Source organism: Cydia fagiglandana, chromosome Z (assembly GCF_963556715.1).
Source record: "Cydia fagiglandana chromosome Z, ilCydFagi1.1, whole genome shotgun sequence".
In the NCBI taxonomy this organism is placed as follows: Eukaryota; Metazoa; Arthropoda; class Insecta; order Lepidoptera; family Tortricidae; genus Cydia; species Cydia fagiglandana.
The window spans coordinates 32,506,778-32,531,105 of record NC_085959.1 but is presented as its reverse complement, the minus strand read 5'-3'; the positions used below and the strand labels follow the sequence as shown (position 1 = coordinate 32,531,105).

Here is a 24,328-nt window from a genome sequence, read left to right as displayed (position 1 = left end):
CACTTAGGTGGTATGATTCTACAGCATTGATTTGGAACACATCAAATTTGCTTATTGACACTTTAATGGCAGTAACTGTTCAGAGTTGCTAGCAACAAAAATCCCGCATTCTTGCCTATAGTTGGTCAAACCAATTTGTCAGTCAGTAAGTAAAACTATAGACGGTCAAGCAAATCTTGTCAGTAGAAAAAGGCGCGAAATTCAAATTCTCTATGAGACGATCTCCCTTCGCGCCTACATTTTTGAAATTTGCCGCCTTTTTCTACTGACAAGATCTGGTTGACCAAGTATATACTCATCCTTTTCTTTTGGGTGCTAGTACTAGTGTAAGACAAAGGTATGATTATCTGTGTTTATGATTGAAATGGGACAGTCCTTTGACAAACTAAATATACTTGGTCAAGCAGATCTTGTCAGTAGGAAAAGGCGGCAAATTTGAAAAATGTAGACGCGAAGGGATATCGTCTCATAGTGAATATCGCGCCTTTTTTTACCGACATTATTTACTTGACCAGCTCTATAGGTATATTCTCATATTATAGCTTTTCTCCCCATATTCGTTAACCTTTTGGTTTGCTTAGGAGCAGATCTGCTCCATATTATATTCAACTTAATGAACTTAAACATGTATTTATTATGATTGCAATATAAATGACAAAGTTGAGACTTTGTGACAAAAGCAATGTTTAAATATAATAACCTTTCAAAATTGTATTTATTGAGTTTATAATTCCTTTGGCTTTATGTGTGAAATATTTATGGTTACGGACTGTCTCATTTCAAACATACAAAATCATACTGTCTTTGTCTTATGCTAGTAAGTACTAGCTCCCAAAAGAAAATGAGTAGAAGTTTCCTGGTTCTTGCTGACTGACAAGTTGTGTTTGCCGGGCTATAGTTTTTTGCAAAGAGTAGTATAATAGGTCGGTTTTTTGTTCTTACTGACAAATTGGGTTTGCCAGACTATATACATTTTCTTCTTAGCTGCCAAAAAAGATCTAAATAGGTACATACTACTTATTATGAGAAGTTAGAAAAACACAACAGTAAAAGAGACGGAGCAAATTAAAAAAACTTGGGCCTTTTGAACAGCATTGTTTATTTCTCAGATGAGGGAGATTCTCATATGTAGAGAATATAATAGTTACTATTATTATCAAAAGGACTTGCGTACTCTAACCCATTTTTTAAAGTAGATTAATTTATTTGTATAGTAACAAACCAATCCAATATAATCTCTATGTTAACAATTTAACAAAACATTGCATTGCGGTCCGGTCATACTATTACGATCTAACGAGCTTGAGTTTAGAGCATGAAGTGTACAACATTAAAATAAAGTCGCCATAAGCATTATAGGTTATGGGCCTCGATTTAATTATTATGATTGGCATTAAGGTATGTACATGTGTGAATACAGTACTTGTACTTAAGCAAAAAAATAAATAAACAATATTTGAGGCACCTTTTATTTATAATTTTATACAGCTTAAATCTTAATTAAGTACAATATATAAAACTTATACTTGACTAAAACTTATAGCACTTTCTCATGCATATATAATGGTGATACTTAATCTTAGTTAAAAAATAATAATATAGCTCTATAATAAATACTATAAAATGCCTCTTGGAAGTTCGTATAACTATATCTTATTCCTTCCCACGGTGTACTGCCAAGAAGTAAAGTGTACCGTCAGCTTGGATGGCTGTGAGGAAAGGTCGATCGGCAGTGAACACTGGCACGGGGGCTACGTCCACCATTGCACAACACATCATAATATTCATCGCTGTAAAGATAACACAAAGTAAGGAAACATAACAAGAACAGTTTAGAGTCGATCTAAGAATGGACTCTGTAGCTGTATATAAACACGGAAAGCTTAAAGCAGATAGCACTGAAATGCTTGCAATTCTTTAGGTTCCAGTGTCCGGTAGTGTTCGAATTCGAACTTTAGAGAAATAAGACTTATGGTTTCCTAGGATAGCGGTGCCGTCATATAGCGGCCGTCTCTATACAAATACTACGACATCCACATTTAGCCGTATTATTAGCCACCGCTATCCCAGGAAAACCGATCTTAAGCGTTAATTTATTTATTACTTAGGTATTTATTATATATTTATTGAATACGTATGAAATAGAGTGCAGCGGGCGATACCATAGACTAACAGACTTTTGTTTGGTTCTTAAACAAAAGCCAGTTTAAAAACTTTAAAATGAACTAAAATAATCTGCGGGTCTTTAACCACCTGCAGTAGGTACCTACTTATATCATTTTAGTACAATGGTACGCTAGGTATAACGCCGCAGCAAATATAGAAAGCTAAAGGACGAACTCACTTATGACACTCGTGCAGTAAGTAGTATAGTATACTAGTAGTGTAGACTGCAGGAGACTTCTCAAACTTTTTACCAGACAATAGGGCCAACTGCATCCCATACCATACCTAAGTACCAATTACCAACTACAACTAGACTAGGTATATACCACATTACTTATAAATATAATAATAATTTGAACTAGTAAGTATACATACGACAGAACACGTTACAGAGAACAGGAGCGTGCACACAATAAAACAACGTCTAGTGATTAAAACTTTTATAAACTATATAATACACCAACATTGCATACATAAACATACCTAATATTAATTTTAATAAAATACTATACATATTTATTTTAAACGCGTTTTGTTAAGTGGTCTAGGAACCTTTACATGTGCGCGTGCGTAGGTACCTACGTGCTAAAAGAAAACAGGTAGGTATAACCAAGTATAACTACTAGTATACCAGTATAGTACTAACTATAGAATAAATTAGAGAATACTAAAAACGAAAGTGGCAATATAAAATTAGTATTCCAAATCAAGTAACAGCTCAAAAATATACAAAACTATCAACATTGTACTGAGATTGTACTTTCAGTTTCTACATGTAATCAATAAATTGTAAATATAAAGTCCAAAAAATTCTGATACATATATTACTTTAATACTAGTAAGTAGTATTAACGAGGACGGATAAACCAACTTATTGTTAGACATTATGTAAATCAAAAATATCAAAATACATTATTAAATTAATAATAATTTGTTACTTAGTTACTCGGTATTATCTTAACCTACAATTAATTATAAAACCTAATCTCAATACTAATGTTATAAATGCGAAAGTGTATGTTTGTTACCTCTTCACGCTTAAACCGCTAAACCGATTTGGACAAAATTTTGTATGGAGATAGTTTAGGTCCGGTAGTTTAGGTTTAGGTCGAGAACGTCAGGATAGATCAATCATCATCATCATTATCATTCCACGCAGAAAAAGTCGCGGGCAGAAGCTAGTATACCATAATACTATTTATTACTTACATACCTACATACTGTAATACCCATTATTTATCACAAGCCACAAATTACCAATACAATCGAGATGTGCTGTATGCGTCTAAATCAATATGTCAATCCGTGAAGGTGATTAATACACTTAGTGGCCCTAATAAACACCGCAAGGCACACATCAGGTTATAAGGGCTAGTTGTTTCCTTGGTAGAGTCCGATGAAGAGCGGGGCCTTGTCGCTGCCGGCAAGCACGTACAGGAAGGGCCGGTCGGCCACGAAGGAGAAGTTCATCACGAAGCCGCACCGCGCCATAAGGACCATGCCTGCACCAACACACGCCTTTAGCACCCTCATAATGCACCTACCATCGGACGTTCATACCGAGTCGCTTGGGTATGTCTACACAAAAGAACGGCACTTTACCACGCAATTAGCAAAACGCTCAGTTAAAAACGCTTAACAAAAATAGAAGATGCGAGAAAGCGATGTAAATTGGTTGGTAGGTATTTGCTAACTTATTACTACAATTTTCCATTAGGTTGACTTCAGGCTTCGGGGCCTTATACAGTCTCACCTTCACGTTAGTTTTTGGCGCTTATAGGTCAGAGCGCGGGGCCCTAGCGGTCGGCCGGTACCAGGACGCGAAAGCCACGTGGTTGCCGAGCTTCAGGCACCAGAGCGCCGGCCGGTCGGCGGTGAAAACGCGCTGGTCCAGCGGCGCCGCGCGTCGCGTGCGGATGACTCCAACTGTGCCCCACACAATCACCGCTCAGTACCGCACGGACAACGTAATCTATGTCTAACTATCAACCCTCAAGCGATCCTCGGAAACCGGCGGGAAAACCGCGAACGGATATCGATCGAAAAGCACATCGTGTTGCATGCAGAAAAATAACTCCCCTTAGCTCCGAGCAGGGTTGTATGTATATGGGTACGCCGGGGATGTCCCGCCGATAATCCCAGTGGGTGGCGCCATGGGGGTCGCATAACCGCCAATTATACGTTTGTTAGTAGGCATGCTTGTAAGGTACTTTACTGTATCTTTATAGACTACCCCCCCTTATTCATAAACGTTTACTGAAGTTGACAAGCCGATAATAATCGTGTATCCCTTTTCTACGTTATGGTATGATGGAAAGGGACAAACAATTATTATCGGCTTGTCAACTTTAGTACACGTTTATGAATGATGGGGTACATATTTTGTCGAAGTGTCATGCAACACATAATGTAGGCTGATGTAGGTAAGTATTGTAAGTACCCTCCTAGGTTGGTCTTTATCACTGCAGAAAATCACATTTTAAATATCTGCTCAGATAAAAGACGCTGGGTGAAAATTCATCGTCGGTTAGAACCAGCACAAGTATGAACCCACGTCTAAAATACATACATACCTCAGATGTATCTATTACGACAAAAATACGCAGTCCACCAAGAAAAGTCGCAAGAAGAGAAAGGATGAAGAGAATAAGACTAGAAGAAGAAGTGTATGTTTTCTTATAGGTCAATTTGCAATACCTAAGTTAAATGGCGCGAATTTAAAGCGTAAGTATCTAAATACCTACCGACAATTTTAATAGTTCTCGATGAAACTTAAATACGAGCATAAACCGTTATCTAGGCGACAAATGTATTTCACAATCATGAAAAATACTACCAACATGACACATTTGTAACACAACATCAGTGTTATCGTAACACGACCAATTATCAGTATACCAGTCTGCCACAGTTAAAACCTACGTAACTAAAAAAACTACAGTACAATAATACAGTATAAAGTATATACAATGTATGAGCTTACTGGGTGTCGTATTCATAATTTGTATATGTCGCAGTAAGATAGATAAAGCCGTTATATAGTTATAACCCTAGGGATATAATTATATGACGTAACATAGTCATATGAAAGCGTTTCATTACTATCTTACTAGGTACATAACTATAATACGGCTTTAGTTTAGTGATATAGTTATATTACTGGATTAAGTTTAGTGATATAGTTATATTACTGGATTAAGTTTAGTGAAATAATTGTAGGTAGGAGTGCAGCGGTGCGGCGGAGGTATAGTTATATCCCTAGGGATATAGTTATATGCCGTATAATACTTTTTAGCAATATTACGTAAAAGTACAGGTCGATTCACGAAAGCTGGCGCGAGATTTCTACTGAGTGACAGCTATTTTCATTGAAATTCTGTCAAATCTCGCGCCAGCTTTCGTGAATCGATCGCAATGCCTCATAAACCCTTAAAAATAGCAGCATGAAAATATATATAATAGTTATCTTAGTAGGAATATGATTATAATACGACATATAACTATATCCCTAGGGATATAACTAAACCTCCGCCGCACTGCCGCACTCCTAATACCTACAGTTACTATCTTACTAGGAATATGATTATAATACGTAGTTACGTACTATACGGCATATAACTATATCCCTAGGGATATAACTATACCTCCGCCGCACCGCTGCACTCCTACCTACAATTATTTCACTAAACTTAATCCAGTAATATAACTATATCACTAAACTAAAGCCGTATTATAGTTATATACCTAGTAAGATAGTAATGAAACGCTTTCGTATAACTATGTTACGTCATATAATTATATCCCTAGGGTTATAGCTATATAACGGATATATCTATCTTACTGCGACATATACATATTTAGTGGTAAGTGGAAAAACGGACGAGTAACAATACTGGAGATATTTATTTGTGCTGTTGTTGTGCACTGGCAGAACATACCTTCGTGTTTTTCGCGATAAGTGTCAGTCAGTCAGCAATTATGTATGCATTTTTGTTTTAATTACTATGTACACATATTGCTATGTTTAAAATGTTTGATCTGATGGGCAACAGAACTGCCTACAGAACTGAAGTAAAACAAACTTCAAGTAGATAATATTTCCGATTTAAATTTCGACAAGATAAGTTTTATTTTATGCAGCCCGAAATATAGAGCGTAATGTCATCGGACCTTCAGATTTGAAGAATGCTAAGAATATTAATCAATAACAAGCAAAGCAAAAGCGCACAAGACACCAAAATAAACAGATTCCATACATTATGTTACCAAACCATCACACATACATATTCGTGGAACTAACGTAGATTGGGCTATATATAATTCTTGTAATAATAAGCAGAGACAAAACAAAGTACACCATGCAGACGTTTTACTAGTTTAAAAGTGGAAATATTTTACGGTCCAAAAATAGGTATCAAAAATATTTTGCTGTCATCAGGGTCCTTCTGAAGTTGCCATATTTTGTCATATTATTATGCATACATCATATTATAGATTATTTATGCAACATTTTTTTGGTACATACCCAAAATTGAATAAACTTGAAACTACTTAGCCGTCAATCATCGTTTTTTCCGTGAATTGAATATTAAATTCAACATCAATGAAAACAAATTATACGTAATGAACCTCATCGATAGTGTACCCAAGTCTTACGGCCTAGAACGCATCGCATTATTTTTTCCATCTACGTCTATCACATCCATCACAAACTATATAGCTACCACTTATTTAAATTCAGTCGGTTGGTGAGAGGCGGAATACTGGTGCACTTTTGTCTATGGTACTAGCAAACATGGACGTAAAATTTGAACCCATTCACACTTATGAAAGTATGAAACTTTTAAAGCAGGCAAGCCTAAGAACCGAACCTCATTTAGCTTTAAAATAACTACCGCTCACCAAACGTCTGAGCCTAGTAGTGTATGTTACAGAAAGGGGCATGACATAATGCGTCCGAATCGCAAGTCGCTCCGACGTGCGAGCGGGGTGTGGCTATAATACACGCATAGCGTTGTCTCGCTCAAACTTCGGTGCGACGTGCGAATCGGACGCAGTGTGCCATGCCTCTAACACAAAACATGAATACTGACCGGTGGCCGCAGCCGCCTCCGCGCCCTCCTCGTTCACTTCGATGAACGCTTTCTGTATAGCCTTGGACACGTACAGGGGCTCAGTGCTGTCCAAAATCTTAGTTAGGCCGGAGTTCTTTTCATCGAAGATGGCCTTGATGCCTAGCTGCAATCACAATGTACAAGGGATTTGAAACATTTCTCGTCACATTTGCTCATAACGGCCAGGGTAACAAAGAGGGCAAAATGTACCTAATACAGAGCCAGGTAGTTATTGCCGATGTACGAGTAACTCTCAAAGCAGTCATACATTCTTTCATATTACTCAGTGTTGCAAGTTGCAAAACGAGCACACAATACTGAATGTTATGAGCGGCCATGAGTAGAATATATTCTGTGAATCAAGCTGGATTATTTTATTTTTCTCGTTAATCGCTATAAAAATATCCCGGCTCCTGGAGGTACCCGAGTTAGAAACGCAAGTCACACAAATTAAGAAAAAACATGATAAGTATTCTTCAATCATACTAAAGCAGTAAGTATGTTAGAGATCTGCGCCACAAGCATTACGGCCGCGGACTGGACACAGGCGGCCCGCGTCGCCGCGAGCGGCAAATCAAGACCGCACCACAGAATAAATAATAGTGCTAGGTACAGAAGATTCACTCTCTAACAAAACGCGTCTGTTACGATTAGGACAGATATGACCGCTAGGTGGCGCAAGCGCCACGCGCAGCCTATGGCTAGCCACCAAAATTGGTGTGGGACGGATGTACTTGTTGCGACGCGACTAAATCGCGGAGTGAGCCACGCCTGGCCGACCGCACATATAGTTGGTCGAGCGCAATGTTTCATACATTGAAAATTTACACCTGCTTGCCGCTCGCCGGCCGCACTCCGCTTGCGTCCAGTCTTAGGTATTTAAATAATTGAATCATAGCCCTACCTTAGGCAGCAGTTCCTTTAGGTCAATCTCTGTCTCTATCTTGAACTTGGGAATGGTGACTTGCACCTTGGTGGAGATCATGCTGTTCAGCTCCTGGACGAGGTCGACGCCCGAGGTCAGTTGCTTGAGGACCGCGTCGAGACCCTCAATGTCCTTGGGCAGCACGATCACCATGCTCGCCTCGTCGCCTTCATACGGCATCTCCAGTAGCTAAAAAAATATATATATTACTGATCTTATATTATTATAATTAAAATTTGCAACTAAGAAAATGCTAAAAATGGTTGTTAGTTCTAACGTGTCTTCCCGAGCACGGGTAGTGTCCTGGATATCAGCGAGGCGCACGGAAGAACGAAAGAGCGCGCCGCGCCCTGACATGTGCGGAGTCAAAGCCAACACCGGCCGTAGAACCCGTTTTGATAATTATTTTCGAAAATCTATCTTCTCTAGAAGATTTTCAACTTTAACCTGGTCGGTAAATTATTAAATATAGGTATTGAAAGTTATTATTGTTATCAGGGTAAGTTTATTTCCTATAAATTAGCATCATAATAGCTCACCATCATGACTGAGAGTGACTAACCACTTAGAAATTAATCACACAGTTGCAATTATTATTAGATCAAGTAATCAATAGTAGTACTTATCATACATATTATATTGTCATTTACTAAATTGCAATAAGCTTTCTGTATTATAGCACGAGACCAGACGAGACACTCAATAGTAAGTACTATAAAGGTTAAACAATGATTGATGTGATAACCATAAATTTTCACCCTATAATATGCTCGTGAGAACCATATTATTAACCTATACCTATAACCGATTGACTTTTTATAGGTGTTACAGTATCTCGCTCACTTAAAGACAATTTCGCGTCCTTACCATTCGCACTAAGGCCACAGAATACGAGAATATGTGGGGAATAACCCATTCCTTATATGAAATTCCCCATTCCTTAATCAATCGATCTTAACTATAAATAGGTGTCCATCTTCAGCAACATCATCAGGTGTCGTTACAATAGAGACATGTAGTCTGGGCGAAGTAATTTCTTCTCTTGAACAAAATGGACAGAAATACCGTTCAGTTTCAGAGGCAATATTGTTTAATTGTCTAATACCCAATTTAAAAAAAGAAAAAGATGTTGGACTAACCTGTGAATTTAATTTTTCACTCTCTCCATATCTGAATTGCTCTTCAATATACATCATAGGAACATCCACAGTAGTGTCCTTCTTCACATAGAAGGGTTTGTCCATGGTGTTATGGGGCTTAAACTGATGCTTCCATTTACCCTAAAAAATATATACAAATAATGTTATTTATTTGTATACAGGGTGTTTGGTACATGGTTTGCCAAATTAAAACGGCAGATAGGTTGAGTCATTTGCTATCTTCTTATGCCTAGAAAAACAAAATTGGCCATGGTTTTTTTTACTACTACGCAAGTAAGAATTTTAAATTTACGAAAAACTGGCATAGAATTGAAAAAAAATGTGCGCCAAATTAAAAATTTCTAAGCCTGAGAAGATAGCAAATGACTCAACCTATCTGCCGTTTTAATTTGGCAAACGATGTACCAAATACCCTGTATATGCAAACATTTCAAACACATAGTTGTTTTCCGTGGAAATTTTCTTATGTTGTTTGTTCATGTAACTTAGTATTGGCTTACAAGTTTGGAAATATGTGTAAAATGTTAATGAAATGAACAAAACTCATGAATAAATTGACCAATAGGACACATACCTTGAAGTAGAGAGCATTGACGAGTACCAGTCTAGTCAGGGCATTGAGAGAGTCTTCTGATATGAGATCCTTGATTTTGTTGTTAGTTTTACTCTCCACCTGTCAATCAGTAGAACCGTTAAAAAACTTAAAAAAACACCACATATCTGACTGCGAGGACACAGGCTTTCTCATTAGAGTATCTCTATAATGGCGATAGTTCTTAGCATTAGAAAAAAAGTAAATAATTTTGATGTCTTCTTATTGAAACACTTTTTTTAAATAAGTCACGACAAATATGTAACAAATGTTATGAAACTTATGAATCATATACGATTATTTACATTATTTTGCTTTTATAATAGTTACTAATTTTGAAAAAGCGTTTATTAAAAGACACATCATGATAGCATCTTCTTCTTCTTCAGTCAGTCCCTCAATACTGAGGATCATGACATCATATCCTTTGGTTGAAGACCAGGTTCCTCCATAGGGTTCTGTACCCCGCCAAGCGCATGGCCTTGTGCAGTTTTAATTGCATAGGTACCTTAATTTGAGCACACCTAGTAGGAGGAGCGCATAATAGCAATTTTTTTTTCTAATGCTAAAAAAACGAACTATGGTCCATACACTGCAATTACAATCAACAGCAGATATAGAATATAATTTCTCATCACTATGATTTGATGATAATAATTTGTATATACTGTGAGGGGGCAGGTAGAGGAGCCTCACAGGGATGATGGGAATGAAAAGGCAGGATCCAGAGCGATGAGGGGTATTTATTATTTAAATAAAAAGGCACCTGTAACAATACAGGTTACGTGTTAACAGATAGGTATGTATAAAAATACTTTCGTAATTCAGAAGGTTAGAAATCAAATAACTTACAATATGTGCCTTGGTGATGATGTAGATATATATCTGGAAGGTGTGCAGGGCCACAAAACGAGCACTATACTGAACTGCACGCACTTATGAATTATTACGTTTACTAATAAAAATCACACTTAAACGGTCGTGTTTAGAAACTTGGGAAGTACAGTCCGTTAGATAAAATGATGTTTATCGATCAAAGTATGTGATCGAACTGAAAATAAAAATCATTGAATGGAATTTGGAATAGGATTTGAATTTCAAAAAGGGAATTTAGAATTTGTATGGTGCCAGAAATAGTATGAAGGTCGATAGTGTAACGCTTCGTTACACGCACCGTTACACTACCGGGGTCGCCCTGGAAGGGAAAATCCTGGGGCTTATGGCCAAAGGATTTTTCCGTAATGTAAATATAATGTAATGAATATGGGTATGAGTGATAAATTTAGAAGGTGGGGATGTTATATACAATGTTTATCATACAAGAGAGGCGATTTAAACATGCATACCAAAGGTCATTCATACATCATCTTATAAAATTTTGGTTAATTGTTTAACCAAAATAAGTTTCAATAGAGTACTCCTTTAAGTAGAGGACGTACTCATTAAATCGCTCTCCATTAGTATTAAGGCTTATTAATCAGTAACCACCCGCTGAATATTAATGAATCTAAATATAATATCTACAATAATGTGTACCTACAAAGAGTACGATTGTTGAAATTTATTCAACAAAATAATGCCGTATGGAATGTAGGATTACTACAAAATATCATAAGATAATTCCTTAATGGAATTAATAAATGTACTGTACGGTACGTATGTACCTAAGTACGTAAATATGAACGTTATGTCAAGGGAAGAAATATATAAATAAGTATTGTTCTAACTTTGGTAGAGTTAGCTTTGAATAACGTTATATGAACGTAATATAACGTTATATAAATTAAATAGTATAAATGAACGTATAAATTCGTACTAAGTAGGTATGTACGAAATGTAATGAGTCCGAAATGTATAATGGGGATGAGATATAATTATAAATGTATAACATTATATACAATATTTTACAAGTTAGGAGCTTAGGAGAAAAGTAGCTAAGTTTGAGCCAAGTAAGAATCTAATTAAGGAAAAACAGTATATTATTTATTTTAGAATTTTGGGGAGAGGTTTAAGGTCTCTAATATGCCATCGTCCGAGCATTTTGCCGGACATGTCTTGTAGGACATATACTAAGGGTGATATTTTTTTTAGGATAGAACATTTAATAAACTTGGGTGCAAGTTTAGCAGAATAGTGTTTAGGAGAATTACTAATTGCGTAATTTCGTTTCCAGACGATGTCATTTTCGTTGAATTCGAAATGTTGGTGATGTTTATTATACGATGAAGAATTGGTTTGGTGCGCTCTCCAAAGACGGGCTTGTACTTCGGAGAAGACAGGCTGGAGAAGACCAAGATTATCAGCGTATTCGTCTCTGGGCGCGAATATAATATCATCTGTGAGATCAGATTTATCGTATGCTGATCCACATGTGACTAATTCGCGACCAAATACAAGGAAAGAAGGAGTATAATTTGTTGTTTCATTTACGGAAGTATTAATAGCAAATTGTATCTTATGTAGGTTGATATCCCAATTCCTGTGGTCATCCTGTATGAATGAGGATATTGCTGTGGTAACAACTTTATTATATCTCTCCACGGGATTTGGTTGGGCGCATTTAATTGCGCAATAGTGTATTTTTGGGATCTGATAGGAGTGGAATAAATCCGTTGTCTCTTGACTAACGAATTGAGGACCATGGTCAAGAATTATGGTCTGTGGGATTCCGTACACTAGGAAAACTAGGTTTTCTAGAATATGAACGATTACTGATGACGTAGCACGTTTAATCGCAAAGAGGAGGCAGTATTTTGAAAAACAGCAAGTAACGACAAAGATGAATCTGTTGTGTTTTAGTGTAGTAGGCAAGGGGCCGATCAAATCTATTGAAATGCATTGAAAGGGTCGAGAGCATTGCTTAGGTTTACCCATTAGGCCAAGTTTTAGTTGGGTTTGGTGTTTGCAAGCTAAGCAAGTCTCGCATTTGGCAATAAAATTTGAAATATCTTTGTACATTCCTGGCCAAAAATATTTCAATTTAACTTTATTGTATGTTTTAAATGTTCCGAAATGAGCGCAAGTTGGGGTGGAATGATTTTCTGTGATAATGGGTATTCTGTACTCTAGTGGGATAACTTCTTTCCAATTATACTCAGATTGGAGTAACGAAGGGGTTTTTGAGTATCGGTATAATTTATTATTATGTATTATGTAATCTGGAGTGGTGTTGGGGTTAGAACTGCATTTAGCGTAGATATTATTATACCAGTCGTCATTGGTATTAGAACTATTGTAGTTAATAACGTCTATAGAAGGTAAGCGTGATAAAGCGTCAGGGATTAGATGATCTTTACCACGTTTATGTTTAATTTCGAAGTTAAATGTAGATAGACGAATACTCCAGCGGGCTAGACGTCCGGTTGGATTATCTAGATGGAGAAACCATTGTAATGCGGAATGGTCTGTGTAGATTGTGAACTTTAAGCCGTTGTCAAGATAGCAACGCCAATGTTCTAGGGCTAGTAAGACACTTAAGAGTTCTCTTTCTGTAATTGAGTAATTTCTTTGGGGACCAGTTAGGGATTTGCTCATATAAGCAATGGGTTTCTCAACGCCATCAAATTCTTGGGTCAGCATGGCACCGATGCCGAAGCTGGATGCATCACAGTGGACTGCGAAGGGTTTTGAGAAGTCTGGGCAAGCAAGAACAGGGGTAGAGACTAGAGCTTCTTTAATGGATTTAAAGGCATTGTCTTCTAGTGATGTCCATTTAAATGGTGGTGCTTTTTTGGAAGTGGAGGTAAGTTTAGTTAGTGGTGCAACCTTTGTGCTGAAATCGGGGATAAAGCGTCTATACCAACTTGCTGTACCTAGGAACTTTTTAACTTCTCGAGGAGTTGTGGGAGGTGGGATGTTAAGTATTGCCTTAACCTTGTCAGGATCTGTTTGAAAGCCGTGTTCATTAACTATGTAACCAAGATATTTAAGTTCTTTTTTGAAAAATGAACACTTGGGGAAGTTTATAGTAATGTTGGCTTGTACTAGCCTTTGGTAAACTTTATTAAGTAAAGTGATGTGTTCATCGAAAGTATTACTTATGATGATAATATCATCTAAGTAGGTAAATACTGAGTTATCAAGGTTTTCAGAAGGGAATAACGCATCCATAAAGCGTTGTTGGGTAGCAGGGGCATTAGTCAATCCAAAAGGCATTACGCGAAACATGTACATGCCTTTTGAGGGTACATGGAAACTAGTTTTAGGTCTATCAGAAGGGCGTAGGGGTATTTCCCAAAATGCTTTTGCTATGTCTATCGATGATAGATATTTAGCATTTTTTAGATTATCTAGAATGTCAGAAATGAGTGGGAGTTTGTAGGCATCTTTGCGCGTAATCGAATTTAGTTTACGGCTGTCGATGCAAAAACGCCACGTTCCATCTTTTTTAGGAGTTATTATGACAGGGTTTAGCCATGGGCTTTCACAGGGTTCGATAACATTAAGCTTTAGCATTTCATCAACTTCTTTGCATAAAGCTTTTTGTTTCTCTGGAGAAAGCCTATAGCATCGCTGTTTGATTGGTGGATGGTCACCGGTATCTATGTGATGTTCAATGAGGTGGGTTCGTCCTAAGGGTTTGGTTTCTGTTGAAATATTTTTAAATTTTTCAATAATAGTATCTGAAATTAACTGTTGAGTTTCAGAAAGGTTGTCATAATTAGTGATGTGTTGGTCGCAGGTGGAAATAACTAGGGTATCTATATGTTTATCAGAATATGACGTTATGTCAGGTAATATGTGGGGAGCTATATTGAATTTTCTCCAAAAATTTGTGCCTAGAATCAAGGGTTGCTTTATAGTAGGGATAACATGAGCGGTAATAATAGCCACAATATTTTTGTACGAAATTGGTAGTTGAATTGTACCAATAGAGTATATAGGGTAGCCGTCGGCTACAGAGCCTACGACTTTATGGTCGTAATTTATGGTAAAATTGTGGGATAAGAGAATTTTATGGGAATTATTTCCGAAAATAGTTAAAGCACTGCCACTGTCTAAGAGGCCACATAAAGTTAAATTATTTGTCTGGATGTTGACATAAGGTCGTTCATCGTATGGATCTTGAGTGAAAAGTGCTGATGTAGTATTGTATGATGACATAAATAATTTAATGGTATCTAACCATTGGTTCCATTCTGTAGCAGTAGTTTTATTTAAGTTACTTTTCTCCTTTATGCGTTTTTTGGAAATTTATGGCAAACTGTACATTTTGCAAAAGTGACATTTTGTTTGCCACAGCGGAAGCATACTATATTTTTACTTGTACAAATATCTAAAGAATGATCGTTTGTTCTGCAACGCGGACAGGAGTAACGTAACGTAGAAGGTGGTGCTGTTACAGTATGGACCGGTTTATTAAATGGGAATGGTGGTATGTACGGTTGGGAAGGGGGGGTATGGTTAGAATCTTGTTGAATGTTGGTATAGTTGCTAGAGCTATAAGTAGAGGTAGTATTACAGCTTTCGTACCATTTGCACGATTGGAATAATGTGTCTATAGACGTAACATCTGTAGGAACTAATCTGGAACTGTAATAAGGGCTCATGTTTCTACGGAGGATATCTATTTTTTGTTTTTCAGAAAGGGGTTCATGTAATTTGGAAAAGAGGGCTTCCATGGCTGAAAAATACATTATTATTCGTTCATGTTGTTTTTGTTTACGGGAATGTATATTTTGTAGTAAGTTGTGGTCATGGTCATGCAATTCGAAATCTTTTAAGAAGTGGGTTTTAAATGATTTCCAATCTGTAAGGGTTGTTTTCTTTGACCTATACCAATCTAAAGGAGTGCCTGATAAAAAATCGTATATATATTTGTGTAAGCGTTTGTCGTCAATGTTAGAGTCTGTGCGGAAAGAGAAGAGTCGTGGCAGAAACGGGAACTAACATTTTAAATTTTATATGGCAATTAAACCTTTGACACCTGTCTTGTAAAAAGTAAACAAACTTCTGTCAATGTATATTTTTATTAACAAAAACCGCAAGTTTTATGTATAAAATATTTTCAAAACACGATAAAACCTTGTTCGGTTTTGTCAGCGGGAAGAAAACGGCTAAAAGCCGACTATTGACTTACAAAAAGTCGCGGTACGTGTTTCCGCTATTCGCGGGTATTGATGTTGTATTTAATATTAAATAATTACCCATTTAATAAGCCCCCTAAGTAACGTGTCTCCGGTACATAATCGGTAAGTATATTCATTCAAAATATATTAATTTTCATAAATATGCAGGCCATTCATGATCTTTAAAATAACTGACAAATAGTCTTGATACTTGCCATTTTATGCATATTTATATGTAATATCTTTTTCAGGATTGTGTAAAAGTACCTACGGTATCTCGAATAAAAGACCGCTAAGTAGGTGATATGCATGAATTCGTAATCTACGTGCCGGATTCAAGCACATCCAGTTCAGATGAAGATAGTTCTATGAGTGTCCCTGGTTGTTTTGAAGCTAGCTCAACTCGGTAGCTCAAACATAAGTGACATTGAATATTTTAATTCAGACTTCGATTACAAAGAATGAAACTTTTTCAAATAAAATATTTCTTTATTTGTAAGTTCGTTTACTAGGTTCTGAATAAAACTTTTTCTAATAAAATATTTCTTTATTTGTAGGTTATGTTAGTTACGTTAGTAATTATATCATATTTAGCAGTGACTTTTCGTATCGTGATTGACGGCGTAATATCGTGAGATGAGAGAACCGGACATATCCCAATAAGGCCTACCTACTTATGCACTACTTTTATTCATATTCATATTTATTATTAATAATGTACACATACATTACAAGTCAAGTTTACAATGGGTGAAATATATCCCAGATAAAATTACAGTTCTATTGCCCAATTTCTACCCGGTTTAAATAACTGTTGGAATGCACAGATTAGGCAGTACATAAATGAGACTCTATCTTGTTTGGTACTAAAATTACAGTTGTATTGGGCAGATTCTTAACTAGTTTTAGCAGTTTTGTCAATCGCAGTCACTTTTTAGTATCTGAGACATAAAAACAAGTGTGTTTTAAAAAGAAAACTAGTGCCTGCGCTAAATCAGAGGATTGAGTTGACGAGCCGACACCACCACCAGGCTCCGTTTAGTAAGCCGTGGTAAAAAACCGGAACAAAAGGGATTCAAGTATCATGACCTTTAGTGTCGTACTATAATCACGTGACCAGTGTTGTCAGCATAGCAAAAACCATAAAATAGCACTGGCGCGCCCTCAAATCCCACGACTCTTCTCTTTCCGCACAGACTCTACGCGCAATTGCAAACTCTTCGACGTTTCGAATAAAATCATAAGGGCAACTATCGCCTTTATAGTTGAATTTTTTAAAATCGCTTGGTTTTGCTTCAGAGAGGTTGGTTAATTTTCGAGCAAGTAGGTCTAAATTTGTGGAATCATCTATCAAAGAGGTTGCTGACGCGTAAGTTGACGTTGTTGTTGACGGTTGTGACATGTTAAATTTTGTTTGACATTTTGACAAAAATTCGCATATTTTCGAATAGTTGTCAATAATTTCTGGAGATAATTCAGTGGTAATATGGAGACGTTCTATTCTGTTATATAAATGAAATAAGAAAACCGCTATTCTATCGTGCTTCGCTTGGTTGGTGGTCGCAAGCTGTAGCTGAGAAGAAACTATTGTGAGGCATCTGCTAATTTCGGTGATATCCTGTTCAAGATCATATGGGCTGGAGAGATTCGAACACGGGTCCGCGAATAAATTTGGAGTGAGGAGCTGTCTTAAATCATCAGCCTGCGCGGTGGCTGGGAACTGAATGTTCCTGAGTTTGAGCTCATAGATGAGTTCAGGTTTATTTAATAGTGCTGGATTCATTGTTTATTAAAGTGGATACCTATTACGAAGAGAATAATTGATGTTATCAATATAAATAAAATATGTAGTTATTAAATTTTATTTTTTATTGAATCGAAAGGAGAAGTTTATTGTGATATTAGGCTTAGTTGTGTATATTTATTTAATCGGGTGAAGGATAAGCTATCGGATTATCTCCAACAGTACTGCCGTAAGTCAGGATTGGTTCGCACTTCAGTGACTCCAAGGAGTTTTAAAAACACTTAGGATTGAAACCAATTTGTGAGATTTCAGTGGAAATCTTGGATTGTGTAATTGTATGTGATAGATGTTTTGTGTAATCACTATGTTAAGAGTTTTGTTACGTGGCGCGACAAAAGGCGTAGGACGTTGGCATAATAGGGATTAGAAAATAGATATAGATAAATTGGTATAAGATGATGAATGATGATAGATGTATATGTAATTGGTTATTTAAGGGGGGAATTTTGGTTAAACGGTTGAGGATTAGATAAAAGGTTGGTTGTAAAATAGAAAATTAAATAAAATGATGTTAGGCCGAGAGATATTGCGAAAATTTGAGTTGGGTCGACTATAACCTTTTAGAATTTTGAAAAGATCTTAAAGCTAGCAATTACAAACAATATAAAAAAAAAATTGTTAGAAAAAGCTGGTTGCGGTTGTTGGGTAGGAGCAGGTGCTGGCACGGAGGTACTGGAACGGGCTGCTCAGCGTCGTAGGGCGGGTGGGTGTCTTGTCAGGTCCGGGTTTGAGCACGTTGATGGCGCCAGTGTGAGGGGGCAGGTAGAGGAGCCTCACAGGGATGATGGGAATGAAAAGGCAGGATCCAGAGCGATGAGGGGTATTTATTATTTAAATAAAAAGGCACCTGTAACAATACAGGTTACGTGTTAACAGATAGGTATGTATAAAAATACTTTCGTAATTCAGAAGGTTAGAAATCAAATAACTTACAATATGTGCCTTGGTGATGATGTAGATATATATCTGGAAGGTGTGCAGGGCCACAAAACGAGCACTATACTGAACTGCACGCACTTATGAATTATTACGTTTACTAATAAAAATCACACTTAAACGGTCGTGTTTAGAAACTTGGGAAGTACAGTCCGTTAGATAAAATGATGTTTATCGATCAAAGTATGTGATCGAACTGAAAATAAAAATCATTGAATGGAATTTGGAATAGGATTTGAATTTCAAAAAGGGAATTTAGAATTTGTATGGTGCCAGAAATAGTATGAAGGTCGATAGTGTAACGCTTCGTTACACGCACCGTTACATATACAACTCAATAAGCTAAACCTCCTGTCCAATCACTTACCCAGTCATTAATAAGTTTTGCTGCAGCAGCACCATTAGAAAAGTCCATAGGCTCAAGTGCCGCGTCAAAGACTTTAACTGCATCATCTTTAAGTTTGGAATCCAGCTCATGGCCCTGTTGTAAATAAACCCGGTTGGCTACATCCAAAGTTACTCCCTTAATGGATTTCAGTCTTGATGACACAAGTGAAAATGATGAGCGAATCTGAAAAAAACAATGAACTTAACATATTTTTCCCTATTATGACAATTACTTATTTGCTTATAATTAGTACTCAGACTTGAATTAATCTTATCACATTCTTTAGATAACATGGATGAATAATTAGCATTAAATGATTACATATTAGTAATATAATATTACTACACCTTATAAAACAAAGTCCCCTGCCACGTCTGTCTGTTTGTGTGTAACTCAAGAACTACTGAACAGATTTTCATGAGGTTTTCACCTATCAATAGAGTGATTCTTGAGGAAGGTTTTGGGTGTATTATTTGCTACCGTTTTGTTTTTGTTTAACCCATGCAAAACCGGGGCAAGTCGCTTGTCACTAAATTTCAAAGTATTGATTTATAAACTCAAGAGCCTAATAGTATACAAACAAAAATCCAAACATCATATATGAGTTTTAAAACTTACTGCATCCGTATCTTGAAATCCAATAGCTCCCAGAAGCTCTGGAAGGGCTGGTTCAGAGGATCCAAGTGAAAGGAGTGCCAGCAGGATTTCAGCCGACAGGGGGGAAGACACCACACTCTTGCTTTTATCCAGCTCCTGAGAAAAAAACCAGATTGAATAAGTGTACACAAACTAAATCTCTTGAGGCACCAAGGAACCATGAAAAATGAATTAATGTTAAGAAATTACATAAATTTTTATTTTATTCACAATATGAAGGTAGACTTTCAATATGCAACGCATAATTTATATTTATCAGTACTTAACAAATACTACACATGCTATTTTTTACTTGCCATTGAGTCACCTGAATGACTGATTACAAGAAATAGAATAGAAAAATAAAGTTCTTACATTGCAGAACTGCATGGAGAACTTGGCGATAGCCGAAGATACAGCAGCGGATTCCATATTTGTGGGACTAATTTGCTTTGTTGGAAATATTAAAAAGAGAAAGGCTGAAACAAATTTGTTGATTAAACAAAATTATCGACGCAACAGCCCACACAACAATTCCTTAAGCAAATGGCTGCCTTTACTGATGAGTCGTTCAATAAATACACTGTGGGCTGTGGCCGGCCGGCAAAGTATGACTCATAGCCGACTTGGAGGAATCCAAGGTTATGTTTTTTATCTACACACTTTTGTGGGTAATTATTGATGTGCTCGTAACACGTCACGTATATTTGTGTGTATTTTAGGAATACAGCGATACTGAAATCAGTGGGTATAATTATAAATAAAGATAATTACTCAGTAAAAACGTTGACATCAGTTGGAGCGAAGTAGAGAACTGATTATCAATTATCAGTGAACTATCTATTTTGCGAGATAAGTATTTATCAGTAATTCTACATAAGTTAGTTAAAAGTTATTCACTCAAGAGTAAATATTATTAAAACAGGTAAAATTTTCATTTAACCACATGATACAAAACAATAAATACAAAATCTCCAATGTCACTACCAAAGAGAATATAATCACTACTCGCTGGGAAAACCAGTGTAGTGTAAATTTAGGCAAGCGAATATAAAATGTATGCCTTGTCAATAAGGTTTAAAATTCACTAATGGAAAATAGCTATATAAGACTAAATTACAATGCCCTATTGTCTTTTTACACTGGCAACACCGATCAAAAAGCTGCTCACCATTGTACACCTCGGAGTAATTAACAATGGAGACGCCATGTTTAAAATTTTCTGTACAAAATAGTCTGCCGTTTTTTGCGGGGGAGGGGCACATCAAATGTATAGGTACGTCATGTCAGATAAACGTCAGTCCATACATATGGTTGACATGTGGTTGACCATTGGCCGCCTATTTTCGACAGAGGGGAACGCCTGTTAATGGCGGCTCCATTGTTAATTACTCCGAGTTGTACACCATTGGTCAAACAAATGTCAATCGCATCAATGTTACCAGTTACTACTTAACACACACAAGGGCTAATTTTATTATAGCCGGTCAAACAAGTTTGTCAGTAAACTTGGTCAAGCAAATCTTGTCAGTAGAAAAAGGCGGCAAATTTGAAAAATGTAGGCGCGAAGGGATATCGTCTCATAGAAAATTTGAATTTCGCGCCTTTTTCTACTGACTAGATTTGCTTGACCATCTATATATTATACTCAAGGCCCCAACCTTAGTTAGTATTATACTTGGTCAAGCAAATCTTGTCAGTAGAAAAAGGCGGCAAATTTGAAAAATGTAGGGCGAAGGCATATCGTCCCATAGAAAATTTGAATTTCGCGCCTTTTTCTACTGACAAGATTTGCTTGACCATCTATATATTCTTTGGTATAGATACTTAAACAAATAACAACTTATTGGCCTCTTTAGTTTACTGATATTGAAACTTAAGTTGAGAGTTTTTATACGTACTGGCCACGTATAAAACATAACTGTCTTTGTCATGTTAAAAACAAGATTGTTGGAAATGACAACCAATATATATAATCATTATTAAGAATCATTGAGGTGTTACAATGTTGTTTTAATTAAACATCCTATATGCGACTTTGGTGACGTCATCGGCACCAAAGTTACGCTCTCTGCTACTGATAATCCAGTAACTTTGTCGAATTTTGTAACCTGGCTCTTTTGCGTCAAATCCGGTAGTCTTGATTTTTTGCAGACTTGTTTATGATGTTGGCCCAATGAATAATCCAAGTTTGTGACTTCGAGCGCCGAACGCAACTTTGTCAAAAATCGAATAAACCGCAATTTTTTTAGATTTGGGCGATTATAACCCTAAAGTACTAGTTTTTGGTAGTAACTTCCTAGGGCGTTTTTAAAGTGGACTAAATTTGCTACAATAAAACATTAGAATTGTCTCTGTACATCTAATATTTTCCGAGATAAAGCTTTTCAAAATTTTATATCAGAACTACCGGATTTGACGCATACGCAAAATGTATAATTTTACTGTATTATGAGTCTTTTTACATTTATAGGTTTCTTATTTATATTTTCAATTACATGACTTGGAAAACTGTTTAGAGGGTTTAGAGCTTTAGGAACATAAGAGGTTCTATTACCATATTCGTTATTATTTTTAGTAGTCATAAAATTAGGTTCATTGGGTAGACTCTTTTTAAGAATAGGTGGGATTATAAAACATGTGTAATGTAGTTTTATCGATAGGAATACGTAAAATATATAAAATAAATATATATATATTTTTTTAATAAGTATTAGAAATTTATATTAAAATCATCAAAAATATGCTATAAAATACAAAATAATGAAAACATTAACATTAACATACTTTTACAATAATTCAAAAAACCGGGCAAGTGCGAGTCGGACTCGCGCACGAAGGGTTCCGTACCATAATGCAAAAAAAAAAACAAAAAAAAAGCAAAAAAAAAACGGTCACCCATCCAAGTACTGACCACTCCCGACGTTGCTTAACTTTGGTCAAAAATCACGTTTGTTGTATGGGAGCCCCATTTAAATCTTTATTTTATTCTGTTTTTAGTATTTCTTGTTATAGTGGCAACAGAAATACATCATCTGTGAAAATTTCAACTGTCTAGCTATCACGGTTCGTGAGATACAGCCTGTGGCCTATTTTATAAAGCTACAAGTTACAATTTACAAGCGGAAGTCTCTTTCTGACCCTATGTGTTAGAAAGAGACTTCCGCTTGTAAATTGTAACTTGTAGCTTTATAAAATTGGGCCCTGGTGACAGACGGACGTACGGACGGACGGACGGGCGGACGGACGGACGGACGGACAGCGAAGTCTTAGTAATAGGGTCCCGTTTTACCCTTTGGGTACGGAACCCTAAAAATGGCTTACAGAATATAATTGCAATAAGTTGAGTTTTACTATACTCAAGTCCTGTTGCTTGAAATGGGTCACAGCTAATGATTGGTGGAAATAATGGCTGCCATCTACAAGATGTTCAGTTCTAAGAAGCTAAGTTGTGTTGGAGCTTGTTTAATCTAATTATATTATTATCATTTATTTATTTTTCTTCTTAGGCTAGGTCATTTATAACATGAATATAAAAGTAAAATACAAAAACACATAAAAAAACAACAAAAAATAAGTATAAACACATTATAAAAAACCTAACCTAGGGTGCCGCCAGCAGCGGGGTAGGGCCCAAGCTGCCGGTGGTTAGGGCCGCAGAGAGAGGAACCGGCGGACTATCCGCGCCATGTCCAAGATCACCGCCTTCTGCATCTGACCCTTGATCCAACCACCTAGCGAGAGTCTCTCAAGATGTTGGTCGAGACTCTTCACTATTAGACCGTTCACTGAAACAACTATGGGGACAATGATCGTCGAATCAACATCCCACATAGCAGTTACAGTACCGGTCAAAAGTTTAAGTTCACTCTGTAAATTCGGTTAAATGAAGCTATAACACAATGTACTAATAAAATATAACACAATGTATTTAATAATCTTTTATTACATAATAAATTAAAGGTAATTCTCTAATTTAAAACCACAATTAAATAAAAAAGATCAGTTTTTGCTAACTTTAGACTCTTCAAAATATCCGCCTTTTGCTTTCAATGCTGCCATACACACTTTCGGCATTCGCGTAATTAGTTTTTGCAGTGTTGATGTCGAAATTTTATTCCAACAAATGTATAGGTATTCCCAAAGCTGTTCTTTATTAGTTGGCCGCATTTTTCTCACACTCCTGTCCAATTCATCCCATAACAACTCAATCGGATTGAGGTCGGGCGATTGAGGAGGCCAATCCATATATTTTAATTCTTTTTGGTTCTCTTTGGATGAAATGTAGTTTTTGCACAACTTCGACGTATGCTTGGGATCGTTGTCTTGTTGGAAAACAAAACCTCTGCCTACAATCCGTTTTCCAGATGGAAAAGCGTGACGTTGCAAAATGTTATGATACATTTTCTTATCCATTATGCCATTGACTCTCACGAGATCACCAACTTTGTCACCCGCAAAGCATCCCCAGACCATAACTGATCCTCCACCGTGCTTCACTGTTGGCATCACGCATTGCTTTATCATTCGTTCGCCTAC

General features: G+C 36.6%; 1 protein-coding gene across 5 annotated transcripts; it reads right to left on the bottom strand.

Annotated features, from left to right (window-relative positions):
• Positions 1–1,451: 1,451 nt before the first annotated feature.
• LOC134678960 (antichymotrypsin-2-like) lies at positions 1,452–20,738 on the bottom strand. 5 transcript variants are annotated; one of them, XM_063537715.1, is made up of 10 exons: positions 20,564–20,738; positions 20,165–20,268; positions 19,772–19,906; positions 19,133–19,336; positions 9,940–10,038; positions 9,345–9,485; positions 8,185–8,394; positions 7,260–7,404; positions 3,920–4,092; positions 1,686–1,790 (listed from the first exon to the last, which is right to left on the bottom strand). In XM_063537715.1, exons 1-9 carry the CDS (start codon positions 20,580–20,582, stop codon positions 3,941–3,943), a joined length of 1,209 nt encoding a protein of 402 aa, XP_063393785.1. In that variant the 5' UTR covers positions 20,583–20,738; the 3' UTR covers positions 1,686–1,790; positions 3,920–3,940. The 5 variants fall into 5 exon arrangements, with proteins under 5 accessions (XP_063393786.1, XP_063393785.1, XP_063393787.1 ...); XM_063537714.1 differs by lacking the exon at positions 1,686–1,790 and adding an exon at positions 3,534–3,668; XM_063537716.1 differs by lacking the exon at positions 3,920–4,092 and having other exon boundaries at positions 1,452–1,790; positions 20,564–20,736.
• Positions 20,739–24,328: the final 3,590 nt, after the last annotated feature.